Source organism: Capra hircus, chromosome 7 (genome assembly GCF_001704415.2).
Source record: "Capra hircus breed San Clemente chromosome 7, ASM170441v1, whole genome shotgun sequence".
Classification (NCBI taxonomy): domain Eukaryota; kingdom Metazoa; phylum Chordata; class Mammalia; order Artiodactyla; family Bovidae; genus Capra; species Capra hircus.
Window position 1 is genome coordinate 103,917,041 of NC_030814.1, and position 15,125 is coordinate 103,932,165.

A 15,125-nucleotide genomic window follows, 5' to 3' on the forward strand; every position below is an offset into this window, starting at 1 on the left:
GATCCCAGAAGCCATGTGGCATGGCAAAAAAAAAAAACCCAAAACCCATAAAAACTCACCTCTAGTGAATCCCACAAGTGTTAGGTACCCAACTCTTTGTGACACTTTGGACCACAGCCCACCAGGCTCCTCTGTCCATGGAATTCTCCAGGCAAGCATATTGGAGTGGGTTGCCATCAACTTCTCCAGGAAGATTTTCTGGGTCTGCTGTGCACTGGGCCTTGTGCCAGTCTGGGGGAAGAAGCCCAGTCATGAACACTGCCACACTGAGAATCTGAAGAAAACACCTGTTTCCCCAGAAGAGTACCCCTGTGGTGGCCCATCAATAGCCCTGTTTTCCAGACGTTTATGTCCACGCCTGTGCGCTCAGTCAAGGCCCGACTCTTTGCAGCCCCAGGGACTGGAGCCCACCAGGCTCCTCTGTCTGTGGGATTCTCCGGGCAAGGATACTGGAGTGGGTTGCCATTTCCTCCTCCAGGAGATCTTCCCGACCCAGGGATCGAAACTGCATCTCTTGTGCCTTCTGAATTGGCAGGCAGGTGGATTCTTTACCACTGAGCTACCTGGAAAGCCCCGTTTATTTATGTAAATATATATATATATAATATATGCATATCCATACATGTATCTATGCATATAGATTTTTTCCATTATAGGTTGTTACGAGATATTGATTCTAGTTTCCCGTGCTATACAGTAGGTCCTTATTGTTTGCCTGTTTAATATATAATAGTTCATGTATGTTAATGCCAAACTCCTAATTTATCTTTTTCCTTGACCCCTCCACCCCCTTTGGTAACCATAAGCTTTTATCTATGTCTGTGAGTCTGTTTCTGTTTTGTAAATAAGTTCATTTGTGTCATTTTTTTTAGCGTCCAGGTAAGTCATAAGGATAATATCCTCTGTCCATGGGATTTTCCAGGCAAGAGTACTGGAGTGGGGTGCCATTGCCTTCTCCGAATATCACTTATATCATACAATATTTGTGTTTCTCTGTCTGGCTTACTTCACTTAACATTATAATCTCTAGGTCCCTCTACATTGCTGCGAATGAGGTTATTTCATTCTTTTTTATGGCTGACTAGTATTCCACCTATATACATATATAACACACACATCTTCTTTATCCGTTCACCTGTTGATAGATATTTAGATTGCCTCTATGTCTTAGCTTGTGAATCGTGCTGCTATGAACACTGGGGTCATCACAGCCCATTTTTGTTTATAATCCATGATGTTCTTGCACCTCGTCATTCCCGAGATGATTAGAGACTCTAATGAGTTGGGTCCATCTGTAAATATGTTGGGCCCTGCTATGTACCATGCACCAAGATCATAAATAATTCTTAACAGGTATAACAAAGGAAGACCATAATAACAAAGAGCAAAAATAATAGTAGTGATGGTAGCCAGTATTATTTGAGCGCTTATAATATGCTAAGCTTTGCAGCATTGCTTGAAACTCTTGAGTGTGAATTAGTTCCTTCAATTATTACAACTACCTTGTGAAGAAAATACGTCACTATCCCCATTTTACAGACGAGAGAACTGAGTCAAAGAGAGGTTAAGTGACTTCCCCAAGGTCACACGTGTGCTCAGTCACTCAGTCCTTTCTGACTCTTCACGACCCCATGGACTGTAGCCTGCTAAGCTCCTCTGACCATGGGATTCTCCAGGCAAGAATACTGGAGTGGGTTGCCATGCCCTACACCAGGGGATCTTCCTGACCCGGGGATTGAACCTGGGTCTCTTGAGTCTCCTGCATTGGCAGGCAGGTTCTTTACCAGTAATACCACCTGGGAAGTCCAAGGTCACACAGGGAGGGTTCAAATCCAGGAGCCCAGCTTCAGAGGCCACAGCACCATGCTGCCACCCACGGAGATGCTGAGAGAATGGGTGGAGAAGGGGCTGAGGGAGGAGCTTTGGGGTGGATGAGCACGGGTACCTTCCTGTTCTGCCGTGAGTCAGGAGCCCTGCTTGTTTTCTGAGGACAGATCAGCTTATCCCCAGAGATTGTGTTATCCCTGCAGCCTGGACCTAAGACCACAGCATTTCCTCTGCTTTTGCTTTCAGGAGCTGGAGAAACTAGGGCTTGGGGACAGCGTGGATCTACATGTGTATGAGATTCCAGTGGAGTATCAGACAGTCCAGAGGCTCATCCCTGCCCTGTGGGAGAAGCACAGTCCTCAGGTGAGTGGGGCACAGGTGAGTGGGGCGCAGGTGATGGGGCGCAGGTGAGTGGGGGAAAGGCAGGCGCTTCCCTATCAGGATCTGCAGGTGGTTGGCCCAGGATGGATGGTTTGTGTGGCTTTGTTCCTGCTCTGATCATGTGGTTGACACCACAGTCTTATCCCCCCAGGTGCCACACTTTTCTGGGTTACCCTTGGAGGTGAGAGAGGAAAGCAAACATCTGAAACTTCACAGAGGCTGATTCTGTCCCACTAGAGCTCTGTATCAGTCACAGCATGTCTCATTATAAGTGGCAGTCTAAACACACCTCGACCCAGCTTGAGCATCAGCGTCTGCATGCTTCAGGTATAGCCTGATCCAGGTGCCCACCCAATGCCATCAGCCTCCTCTCTTGACCACTCATCTTTCCTTGCACTTTGCTTTTGTTTTGGCAATGATAGGTGGCTGCTGCTCAGCCCCTCAGCAAAAACAGAACACCTGTCTTCCAAATAATTCCCCAAAGTCTATAGCTGATTCTCATTGGCCAGCTTGGGTCACGGTCCAGTCCCTGAGCCAGTCATGATTGGCTGGGGAAGAAGTAACGCTGTGATTTGTGAAGCCTGGATCCCACATGCCCACTCTGGTGGCCAGGGGTGGTGTCACCTTTCTCCAAACCTCCTAGAATGTGCAGGAGTCGGGAGAGGGGGTGGTGTTTCACAAAGGGAGAATGGCTGTGGGAGGGAGCTGTGGTTTTTAACCGCATGTGGCGGATTAGAGGCAGGACAGGCAGGGATCACACCCTCCTACCAGAGGTAGCTGTGGCCCAGCCAAGACCCTGGGCACAAACTGCGTAGGAACTTGGCTGGTATCTCTGACAAGTGAGCTCCCAGTCTCCTATGGGGGCCCCAGTTTTCCACTCTAGCCTATTATTTCATATTCTCCAGGGTTGGCTAGAGGCATCTTCCTTTTTAAGGAGCCCTCTCATTGCTCCTCAAGTGGAATTTGCCTGTTTTTACAGAGGGGAACCTGGAGGCTTAGCGAGAATTGGCTGAAGTTTCTTTGAATGAGCTTTTTCCTCTACTGTGTCTATGCAGCCCTGCCTATTCTAGTTAAAAAGAAAACCTCATGCATGAAAATGTTTTTAGGAAACTTCTCACCGTACAGAATGGCTTCCACATGCCTCAGTTTTCTTCTGTGACAGGTGGAAATAATAATAGTCAAGATTCAACCCAGCACAGATCAAAAATAATTTAAAAAAATTCCAGGGAATTTCCTGGTAATCCAGTGGTTAGGACTCTATGCTTCCACACCCGGGGTTCCATCCCTGGTTGAGGAACTAAGATCCTACAGGGAGTGCAGTGCAGAAAAAAGAAAAATTCCTGAAAGTTCCAAAAAGCAAAATTTGAATTGCCTTGAGCGGGAAGCTGTTTATTGACATAGTGTTTACATTCTGGTAGGTATTATACATAATCTGGAGGTGATGTCATGTATATAGAAAGATATGAGTAGGTTATGCAAATACTAGGCCATTTTAGATAAGGAACTCGAGCACCCCCAGATTTTGGTATCCAAGGGAAGAGAGGAGACCTGGAAGCTATCACCGATAGATACCAAGCCAAGGGGTGACTGTAGTACTGAAATTCTACCACCCAGTTCAGTGTGTGTAGGGGATTATCCGCACACCATGAGATTCCTGGACAGCAGCTGGGAGTCCTACAGCTCAGCTCAGTTCTCACACCCCAGGACTGCCCTGGCTCTCTAGTGGTTAAGATTCCGCCCTGCCACCGCAGGGGCTGTGGGTTAGAGTCCTGGTTAGGGAACTGATCCCACGTGCCTTGGGTGTGGCCAAAAATATAAAAAAATAAAAAGAATCAAATTCCACAGGTTAAGGACTGCCCTTCAGATTCCAATCTTTTTTTTTTTAATTGAAGTACAGTTGATTGACAATGTTGTGTTAATTTCTGCTGTATAGCAAAGTGATTCAGTTATACACACACACACACATACACACACTTCTTTTTAAAGCTATTTTCCATTGTGGTTTATTATAGAATATTGAATATAGACCTTGTTGTTTATCCATTTTATATAGAACAGTTTGCAGACGGCAGTCTTAACTCCAGGTTGTTACCCGTGCTTCTGTCCAGTTGACTTTAAATCAGATCCCTTCTTTGGGTTCAGTTAATTTTGCTGAAGCGGCTCACTACTCAGGAACCCGTTTACTCGCTGGATTACCAGTTTATCATAAGAGCACGTAACTCAGGAATAACCACTCAGATGAAAGAGATGCACAGGGCAAAGTATGAGGGGAGGTGTGTAGAGCTTCCACGCCCTCTCTGAGTGCCCCACTCTCCCCAAATCTTCATCTGTTCGCTAATTTAGAAGCTCTCCCAACCCTGTTGTTTAAGGGTTTTATGGAGGCTTCATGACATAGGCACGTCTGATTAATTGTTTAGCCACTGACGTCTGGACTCTCCGTCCGGGGCCTCTCCCGCCCTCTGAGGTCTGGGGGACAGGGGTTGGAGTTGAAAGTTCAGTGCTCTAATCATGTGGCTGGTTCCCCTGGCAACTAGCCCCCATTCTACGGTGCTCTCCAGACGTCATCTCACTGGGCTTCCCTGGTGGCTCAGCGGGTAGGACTCTGCCTGCCCGTGCAGGGACACAGGTTCGATCCTTGGTCCAGGACGACTTCACAGGCTGCAGAGCAACTAATTTCGTGCACACGAGCACTGAGGCCCGTGCACCTAGAGCCTGTGCTCCGCAAGGGAAGCCTCTGCAGCGAGAGCGCTGCAACCAGACGGGAGCCCCCGCCCTCTGCAACTGGAGAAAAGGCCCGCAGCGGTGAAGACCCAGTGCAACCAGAGACAAATTCTAAAAACATACTTTTTAATTACCTCATTAACAAAACGGGGACTTCCTTGGCAGTCCAGCGGTTAAGATTTTGCATTTCCCTTGCATGAGGCATGGATTTGATCCCTGGTCAGGAAACGAAGACCTTGATGCCATGCGACCCTCCAGAAAACACAGCAGGACACCGTTATTGCTTTCATCCCTTAGGGAACTCTAGGGGTTTTAAGAGCTCTGTGCCTGAATAGCGGACTAAGAACAAATAAATCTTTCTTTTTCTAAGACTTTTTTTTTGGATGTAGACCATTTTTAAAAGCTTTATTGAATTTGTTACAATATGGTTTCTGTTTTATGCTTGGCTTTTTGGCCACAAGGCATATAGGATCTTAGCTCCCCAAACAGGGATCAAACCCACACCCCCTGCATTGGAAGGTGACGTCTTTAACCACTGGATCGCCGGGGAAGTCCCTGTATTTACTATAGATCAGAATATCACCAGTACCAACATCCTGAGTTTGTGGTGGTGATGAAGGAGACGAGGCCAGAAGGGTGATAAACGGTTCCTTAGCCTACCCCAGGATTTCTCAGCCTCGCTGGGGCCAGAGCCTTCCCTGTGATGGGCCGTGCTGCGCACTGTAAATGGGGCTAAGCACCTTACCTGGCCACCACCCATTAGATGCCAGGAGGTCTCTGTCTCCAGTTTGGTACCCCATGATGTCTGCAGATACCGCCGCAGCCCTGGTTGAGAACTCCTGGCCTACAGTGGGCTCTCGCAGTGGCTGGCTGGTACCATGGCCACTGTCATCGCTGACATCTTCACACACGTGCGTCTGCCTATAAATGTGCCCACCCTGCGAGCACTGTTTAAGGGGTAAAGAACCCGCCTGTAGAGCAGGAGATGCAAGAGATAAGGGTTTGATTGCTGGGTCAGAAAGATCCCCTGGAGCAGAAGACGGCAACCCACTCCAGTATTCTTGCCTGAAAAATTCCACGGACAGAGGAGCCTGGGGGCTACAGTCTATGGGGTCGAAAAGAGTCGGACACCGCTGAGCGACTGAGCATGCGCTGCGTGGATTCGCGGGCCTGCTGTAACAGTTGACTGCCAACGAGGTATTTTAAAACAGCAGAAATGTCTCTGCACACAGTCCTGGAGGGCAGAAGTCCGCAGGGACAGCCGAGCTGCGGCTCCTTCCAGAGGCTCTCGGGGAGGCTCCTGCCTGTCTCCCAGCTCCTGGGGCTCCAAGTGTTTCTTGTCTTGTGATTGCCTCACTCTGTCCTCTGCCCCTGCCTCCACATGACTCTCTCCTTCCCTCTCCCTCTGTCCCTCCTCTGTGTGTCTCCTTTAAGGGCATTCGTCAGTGGATTTCGGGTCCATCCAGGTAATCAGGAGCACTTCATCTTGAGATCCTTTACTTAAGTGCATCTGGCATGACCCTTTTCCCAAAGAAGGTCCCGGTCACAATTTCTAGGTATTAGCACAGGGGACAGACCTTTCTCGTGTGTGTGTGATGGTGGCAGAGTCACCATTCAGCCCTACAAAGTACAAACTGCAGCTGCTGGTTCGTTTTTACATTCACAGGAGATCACCGTGTTATCTGGTGCTGCTGGCTTATGGAGAACCAGGTAACAGTGTTAGTGCCAGGCAGCTCATAGCAGATAGAGCAGCCCAGGAGCTTTTAATCACACAGGTCGTTAAAAATTCTCCCTCAACATTATTTTAATAGCTGAGTAGTATTTAGTAATTAACATAGCCATTCTTCTATTATTAGGCTTGCTATTCATTCCATGGTTTTTTTTTTCTCATTTTTATAAATTACACTGAAGTGACCATTGGCAGATTATTATCTCTTTGACTATTTTTAGGTTAGATTCTTGGAAATTATACTTTGCCTTTTGCATCTGGCAATATGTCTTGAAGATTATTCCAGAAAAAATTGCCTTGAGCATAGTAGCTCATAATTTATTTAGTCAACCCCCCTCCCCATGAATGGCCAATTAGACTGTTTCCAGTATTGTGATGACAAAGCTCCTATGAACATCTTGGCATACTTCACGTTCTTGCATGTTTCAACCGGCACTCTTTCTGTAAGAGTGATTGCAGGATCTGTTCCAGCAGCAAGATGTCAGAAAGCACATAACCACCAGCAGAGCTCTGTGAGGATACTGTCCTTTCCTTGGCCTGGGGGGATTCCCCAGCCCCATGACCAGACCTTATTAAGCTGTACCCATCTGTCTGCAGCTGGTGGTGCATGTAGGAGTGTCAGGCATGGCAACCGCAGTCACACTGGAGAAGTGTGGACACAACAAAGGTTACAAGGGCCTGGACAACTGCCGATTCTGCCCTGGCTCCCAGTGCTGTGTGGAGGACGGGCCTGAAAGCATTGACTCCATCATCGATATGGATGCTGTGTGTAAGAGGGTTACTACGCTGGGCTTGGATGTGTCAGTGACCATTTCACAAGATGCAGGCAGGTAAGGCACCATGGGGCCCCTGTGGTGTAGGTGTGAATGGGGTTTCCCTCCTGTCAGCCCAGGCTGAGTGTTGAATAAGCCAAGTCTGTTTGACTGTGACCTCTTTGGGCCAAGTGCTAACTTATTTATTTAGTTAGTTTTTAACTTTTGGAAAGGTCGTTGATTTACCACTTGGTAGACTATTTATTTATTTTTAATTTTTTTTAAATTATGAAACACATTTACAGGAGACTTGGAAGATACAGAACAAGGTTACATATAGTTTCACTATGTGTTAGTTGCTCATTTGTGTCCGACTCTTTGGGATCTCATGGACTATAGCCTGCCAGGCTCCTTTGTCCGTGGAATTCTCCAGGCAACAATACTGGAGTGGCTTGCCATTCCCTTCTCCAGGGGATTTTCCCAATCCAAGGATCGAACCCAGGTCTCCGGCATTGCAGGCAGATTCTTTACCACCTGAGCCACTAGAGAAGCCCAGTTCCTTTATATATTACAATTATTTTTTAAGTGGATAAATTAAGATTTTTGGTTGGAATTTTAATATCAACTCTTCAAAAATTGATAGAATGAATATACAGAGGAGTAGAAGAATATAGTAGACCTGAAAAGCACTGTGAGCCAATTCAACAGAATTAAGATTTATACAGTTTTTACAGAGCAGTAGGGTGCAAATTCTCCTCACGTTCCCACAGACTGTAAACTAGGAGACATTGGAACATATCCGGGGTCATAAAACAAGGTACAAAAATTTCGTGGTCTAAAGGTATTGAAATCAAAGCACAGACTATTTATTTCTTTGTTTATTTTTAAATTTTTTTTAAAAAAAATTTTATTTTTACTTTATTTTACTTTACAATACTGTATTGGTTAGCACAGACTATTTAAATAGTATGGTCAAGAAGAGTCTGACATGACTGAAGTGACTTAACATACACACGTGCTAAGTCACTTCAGTCATGCCCAACTGTTTGTGACCCCCTGGACTGAAGCCCGCCAGGCTCCTCCATCCATGGGATTCTCCAGGCAAGATTACTGGCGTGGGTTGCCATGGCCGCCTCCAGGTTTCTTCCCGACCCAGGGATCCGACCAGCATCTCTACATCTCCTGCACTGTCAGGCAGATTCTTTGCCACGGAGCCACCGGGCAAGCCCAGCACACACACATAATACTTTACACAGTAAACTTTACATAGGATTTCACAGTACATAATTCTCAGTGTGCATAAGGCACACAGCTAAGTACGTATTCATAACAGGCCCCATCTGCAACTCACTCTGTGTGGCTCTGCCCACTTTTCCCAACCCAGGCCCCTGGCATCCCCTGGCCGTGGCCCCGGCTGCCTCTGCTCTACCTCCTGCCGCCTCTGCTCTAACTCTGATGGGCCTTCTCCCCTAAGCAGCCAGTTTCTGTATTAGCTTCCTGTGGCTGCTGTAGCCAGTGACCATGTTGGTGGCTTAGAACAACAAACGTTTATTCTCTCCCAGTTTGGAGGCTAGAAGTTCAAAATCAAGGTGTCAGCAAGGCTGGTTCCTTCTGGAGGGCCTGAGGGGGAATCTCAGACCCTCTCCTGGCTTCTTCTGGTGGCTTCTGACAACCCTGAATGTTCCATGGCTTGAGATACATTACTCCAAATTCACCTCCACATGGCTTCCTCCTGGTATATGTCTTCACATGGCCTTCTTACAAGGACACCAGTCATTGGATATAAGACTTACCTTCATCCAGTGTGACCTCATCTTAACCAATTATGTCGGCAAAACTCTGTCTCCAGATGAGGTCACATTTTGATGTTCCAGGTGAATAGAAATTTGGAGGAGAAGCTGTTCAGCCTATTACAAAGTCTTTTATGGATTTAAGGCAGATGAAGCCCCTAACTCGCTCAGCTCTCCCTGCAGTCCCCGCTGCACTGCAGATAAAGCCCCAGCTCTCCTCCATCCACAGGGCCGGGGCGGCCTGGCCCCTGTCCGCCTCTCCAGCCTCCCCTGCCTCCACTCTCCCCTCGCCCGTTGCCTTCCACACCCGCAAACCTGTCTCCTCCCGTCCTCACATGCCTCAAGCTCACTCTGGCCTCAGGGCCCTTGCACATGCTACGGCCTCTGCTCAGAACTCACTTCCCGCTGGTAAGACTGTTTCAGGTCTTAGCTCCATGTGTTGGCTCTTTGGGAAGGCCTCCGCTGCCTCCCAAACTTGTCTGTTCTATGCGCTCTCGACACCAAGTGCCTCAGTTTCTCAACACCGTGTACACCTCACCAGCCCAAAGGCAGCAGGTAGCAAATTCAGTTGACGGAATGAAGAAGTAACTGAATTTACCATCAGTCTTTTTTTTCCTTTTTTTAATTGAAGTGTAGTTGACATACAATATTATACGTTACAGATGATTCACAATTTTAAAGGTGTATATACTCCATTTATAGTTATTATAAAATATTGGCTATATTCCCTGTGTTATACAATATATGCTCTATTTTTGTAGCTTATTTTATACCTGATAGCTGTACCTCTTAATTCCCTACTCTTGCATTGTCCCTTCCTTCTCCCATTAGTCTTTTTTTAAAACTTTTTTTGTTTTTTTGAACTGGGCCACACACATTGCGGGCCCTGTCAATGAAAGCCTGGAACCCTAACCACTCGGCCACCAGGAAACTCTCCTGAAGCTAATTTTAAGTTGCTCGGATAATTCTGAAATATATTTTCATGTGTTCCCATTGTGAAAGACTCTCTTGAACTCTCTCTCTCCCCACCTCACTCCCTGCCCGGGGTCCCTCTGTTAAATCAGACTTACATCGTGACACTTCCTCCTTAGCACACGTGTTTCTGTCCACGTGTAGGACACTTCGTATGCTGCTTCGGCGTTTTCTTCTGCCTCGCTTTGCTTTTCTGTGGATGAGGTTATACGGTGTGGACTTCTTGAGAGTCCCCTTCCTCGGTTTCATTCGTGGGCGTGTGCTCCGGGTCTTGGTGAGCTCTGTCTTCCTGTGGGCCCACCACATGCCTTGTAAGCCACTGCATAGTACCCCACTGCGCAGCTGAGCCGGTTTTCTAGGTCATTCCTCTGTCAGTGGGCGGGCTTCCCGGGTGCCTCAGCTGGTAAGGAATCCGCCTGCGATATGGGAGACCTGGGTCAGATCCCTGGGTTGGGAAGATCCCCGGAGAAGGGAGTGGCTTCCCACTCCAGTGTACTGGCCTGGAGAACTATACAGTCCATGGAGTCCCAAAGAGTCGGACACGACTGAGCCTCCTTCACGTTCACTGTCAGTGGACATTTAGGTGGTATCTTATTCTATTCAGGCCTCTATAACCAAAAAAAATCCCAGATGGGTAGCTTGTAAACACCAGAAAGTTATCGCTTATAATTCTGGAGGCAGGGAAGTTCAAGATCAAGGTGGCAGCCCGGTGGCATTCTGATGGAGGCCTTCCTACAGGTTGCAGACTGCCGACTGGCCGTGCCCTCCACAGGGTGGAGGAGTTTGGGAGGGGACCCCCAGTGTTCACATTCTAGCAGTTTGCTTCCTGGCTTTCTGTTTCAACACGTCGTGCTGCACCAGATCCCTTGCTCATCATTCTGCTCTGGTGCACAAGGTTCCTGAGATAGATTCTAAAACTTGAAACATCAGGTCAAAGTCTGTGCATTTGTAATTTTTTAAAAAATGATTAAAGTATAGTTGATTTACAATATTGTGTTAATTTCTGCTGTACAGCAAAGTGATTCAGATATATATATATATATATATATATATATATACACCATATATATATATACACACCTTATCTTGGAGAGGGCAATGGCACCCCACTCCAGTACTCTTGCCTGGGGAATCCCATGGACGGTGGAGCCTGGTGGGCTGCAGTCCATGGGGTCGCTGAGAGTCGGACACGACTGAGCGACTTCCCTTTTGCTTTTCACTTTCATGCATTGGAGAAGGAAATGGCAACCCACTCCAGTGTTCTTGCCTGGAGAATCCCAGGGACGGGGGAGCCTGGTGGGCTGCCGTCTATGGGGCTGCCGTCTATGGGGTCGCACAGAGTCGGACACGACTGAAGCGACTTAGCAGCAGCATACACCTTATCTATGTGTGTGTGTGCGTATGTGTGAAAGTCTCTCAGTCATGCCCGACTCTTTGCCATCCCATGGACTGTAGCCTGCTGGGCCCTTCTGTCCATGGAATTCTCCAGGCCAGAATACTGGAGTGGGTAGCCATTTCCTTCTCCAGGGAATCTTCCCAACCCAGCTATTGAACCCAGGTCTCCCACATTGCAGGGGGATCCTTGCCCATCTGAGCCACCTAGGAAGCCCGTATCTATGTGTATGTGTATGTACATGGTATATATACACATATATTCTTTTTTTGTATCCTTTTCCATCATGGTTTATCACAGGACATTGAATATTGTACGCCCGTAATTTTACCAGCCTGCCAGATTGCCTTCCCCTGGGGCAGTTTGCATCCCAACCAACAGCATCTCATTGCTTCTTTCTCCACATATACACCAGCACTTGGAGTTATTGTTTTGTTTTGTTTTTTCATTTTTGCTGCCTGGGGAGGGAGGAGCAGTATTCCATCTTGCGGATGACTGGTGAGGTTGAGGGGCTGTCTTATGACGGATTTGGATGGAACATTCACTCTCTGACCCCACTTTGGTCTCCCTCCCATCCCCAACGCCTCATGGCTTAGGTACCTCTGCGACTTCACCTACTATACTTCGCTGTACCAGAGTCACGGCCGCTCAGCCTTTGTTCACGTGCCCCCTCTGGGCAAGCCGTACAATGCAGACCAGCTGGGCCGGGCGCTTCGGGCCATCATTGAGGAGATGCTGGACCTCCTAGAGCAGTCAGAAGGCAAAATCAACTGTTGCCATGAACACTGATTGCTGCTCAGGCCTCCCAAGACCTCATCCTGCCAAGGACCCTGAGAGAGACGTCCGCCCTCTGGGCCCTGACCAGGAAAGACAAGCCCATCCAGCGGGGGGTCTGATTTGGATCAAATATGCCAGCTTGCACACCTCCTCTCCCCTTTTCTCTGCGTAAGCGCTGGTTGGTTTGAAGGCAGCAACTGAAGATTTTTTTTTTTCTATTTCTCTTTGTACCTGGGGATACAGCTGGGGCAGTCAGGAAGCTGGGAAGTCCTGATTTCTACCGAGAACCTCAAAAAGGTGGATCTCTGCTCTGCGATCCTATGGCTGGGGCCAGCTGCTTTTCTAAGTCTATGGTGGAAGGATTCCAGAATTCCCTCTGTCCATGACTGTTTTTTTTCCCAAATTGAAAATCCTCATGAAGACCCTTTGCCCTGATCCATGTCCCAACAGCCTGGACAGCTCCGGCAAGGACCAGCTTGGGATCTGGCATGGGTTCTTTTTCTTTCTTTCTTATGCTGTTTTTAAAAGCAATAGTGCCTGTTTGGGCACAGAGTTATTTATATTCCCTTTGGTTAAAATGAGGGCTTTAGCCGAACACAAAAGTGTCTTTTCTCTTTCCTGGAGTGCAGCTGCTTCTGCCTCTGGCTTTGAACACTGGACCTACATTTTTGTTTTTGGGGTGACATTAAGATCCCCATGTTCAGCGGGGGTGGAGGCTAGGCCCATGGCCAGACCACGGGGAGAGGGGGTTGCTGCTGCCCCAGGAGCCTGAAAGGGTTGCCTAGTCCTCTCGTCAGCCGAGCTGTGAGCTGCACCCGCGGGGCCTCCGGAGCTGGACCGCTGGTGGGAAAGCAGGCTGTCATTCCAACACGCACTTTTTTTTTTAAACATGTAAAAGTGTGTAGCAACTACAAACCTACCCCACATCCGGCCTGGATTTTCAGTCTTGGTCTTGGGGACCAGCTTCTTGTTTTCCTTAAGAGGGGGACAGAGTGGAGTCTGGGGGCTGAGCTCCGTGTGTGCTGGTGTGTTTGGCTGGAAGGGCCGCGGGGCAGCCAGTGAGCTTTTGTGTAGCTGGGTTTTGGACATGCCTTGGACTTGGTAAATTTTTATCTTACTTCCTGATGACTTTGAACTGACCAGCCAGGGATGCGCATCTCCCAGGAGGCAACTAAATTCAGCTGGACCTTGACACCCGTCAGAGAGAGGGGACTGGCAGCCGCAACCGTGAGGAAAACAACCATTTGGAAAGTATTCTTCTGTTTCTCTGGAGAACACGCAGCTGCTCCCTCTGTGTGAGGCATGCTGGTGTCTGATGTGTTAGATCATGTTGGTGTTTCCCAGCAGGCGCTTCTTTTGAAAACAGCTGAGATTTTTGTTTTGTTTTCCTAAATGTTCACCCTCTTTCCCTCCTGTTCCGATGCCCAGGGTAGTTGCTGCCTCCCCTGAGCCGCTGTGTCACTCGGAGACCAGGTCGATGGGTTTCTGAGTGAAATGCATTTTCTGAGTCCTGTGTTTTCTCTGGAAGGGAAGCGTGATGTGGGGTCAGCATACGGCAGTGGGTGTGGAGCGTGTTCTGCAGGGTGAAATGATCAGGGCCTTCTCCCTCCTCCACGCCAGCCCTCCCTCTTCCAGAAACTCCTCCTCCACACCCCCAGTCTGCGTTTGCAGTCTCCTGAGGAATCTGGAGCGTAGGATGCCATTACATCCACTCAGCCAGCCAGCTTCCATGAGCAGAGCTTGTGGCTCTTTTAAATGAGGGTCTCCCAGAGGTCCCATTCAGAAAGGCATTAAACTCTAATGAGCTCTGTTCTCTAAAGGTCTGATCTGGGGGACTCTGACGAAGAAGTGGATCTAGGCAAGTTGGAGAGGGGAGGGGGGGCTGGAAGTGAGTCAGGTTTGAGCTAAGCTGGGTACTGACAGGAACCCAGACACACCATCCCCAGGTTCTGCATTTCCATCTTTCTTTCGTCCTCATGTCTTCTGTCTGTTTAAAGCAACGTGAGATTCAGCCACTTAGAGATGTAACTTACCGTCTGATCATTATCAAGTGTGTGTGTCATTTTCTGTCCCTGCGACGGTGTTAGATTTCCTCAGCGAGTCAAGCCAACACCTTGTCCTTTTCACGATGCCGAGCATATAGCTCGTTTTTATTTAATTAGACAGCCATTAAATATTTCACTCGCTCCCTACCAGCTTTTTAATGTTCCTGTTTTTAATTATTTTTATCTTTTTCCTTTTGGGCAAATTCATCCATTCACTCCATGGCACATCTGTCTGCATTTGTTGGGTCCTGGACTGAAACGTCCTTGTGTAAAAAAGGGGAGCCAAGTCCCATTACTTCTCCCTTGTCATTTCAGAGTCTCAGATTGTGGGGGTGGGGTGGGGCGCAGAACAGGCAAAAGGATAGTTCTGTGAAGTGGGCACAGCCTGGCAGATATGAAGGTGAGCAATGCCCGAAGGCGTGGGTACAGTGAGTGTTAACGGTGGAAAGATGGGCTGAGCAATGTCGTGGGAAGAGTGGTGGAGGAAAGGTGAAAAGTGCTGCTGAAAAGTGGAGGGGGTCCTGTCTCTGATAAGCTCCTGTGGCGGGTACAGAGGTGGGGGGTGGTGTCAGATAACGACATCTCCCTTAGGATGCCAGAACCTCGGCCCCCTGTAACTTTATTCTTCTCTCAGCCCCTTCGCTTCCCCGCTTTCCACCAAAGAGAAGGTCGGCGGTCTGTACGTGAGTATGTAGTTTGAAAAAGAAGCTTAAAAGAGTGGATAGAAAGCAAGCAAGG

At 48.1% G+C, this 15,125-nt stretch overlaps 1 protein-coding gene across 2 annotated transcripts in view; it reads left to right on the forward strand.

Moving 5' to 3' along the window:
• The window catches only part of PGPEP1 (pyroglutamyl-peptidase I), a 34,949-nt gene extending 20,410 nt beyond the window's left edge, over positions 1–14,539 (forward strand). For both annotated transcript variants that reach the window (XM_018051435.1, XM_018051434.1), the window contains 3 exons: positions 2,074–2,190; positions 7,256–7,488; positions 12,162–14,539. In XM_018051435.1, coding sequence (XP_017906924.1) covers positions 2,074–2,190; positions 7,256–7,488; positions 12,162–12,354 — 543 coding nt within the window. In that variant the 3' untranslated portion in view covers positions 12,355–14,539. The remainder of the gene's footprint in view (positions 1–2,073; positions 2,191–7,255; positions 7,489–12,161) is intronic.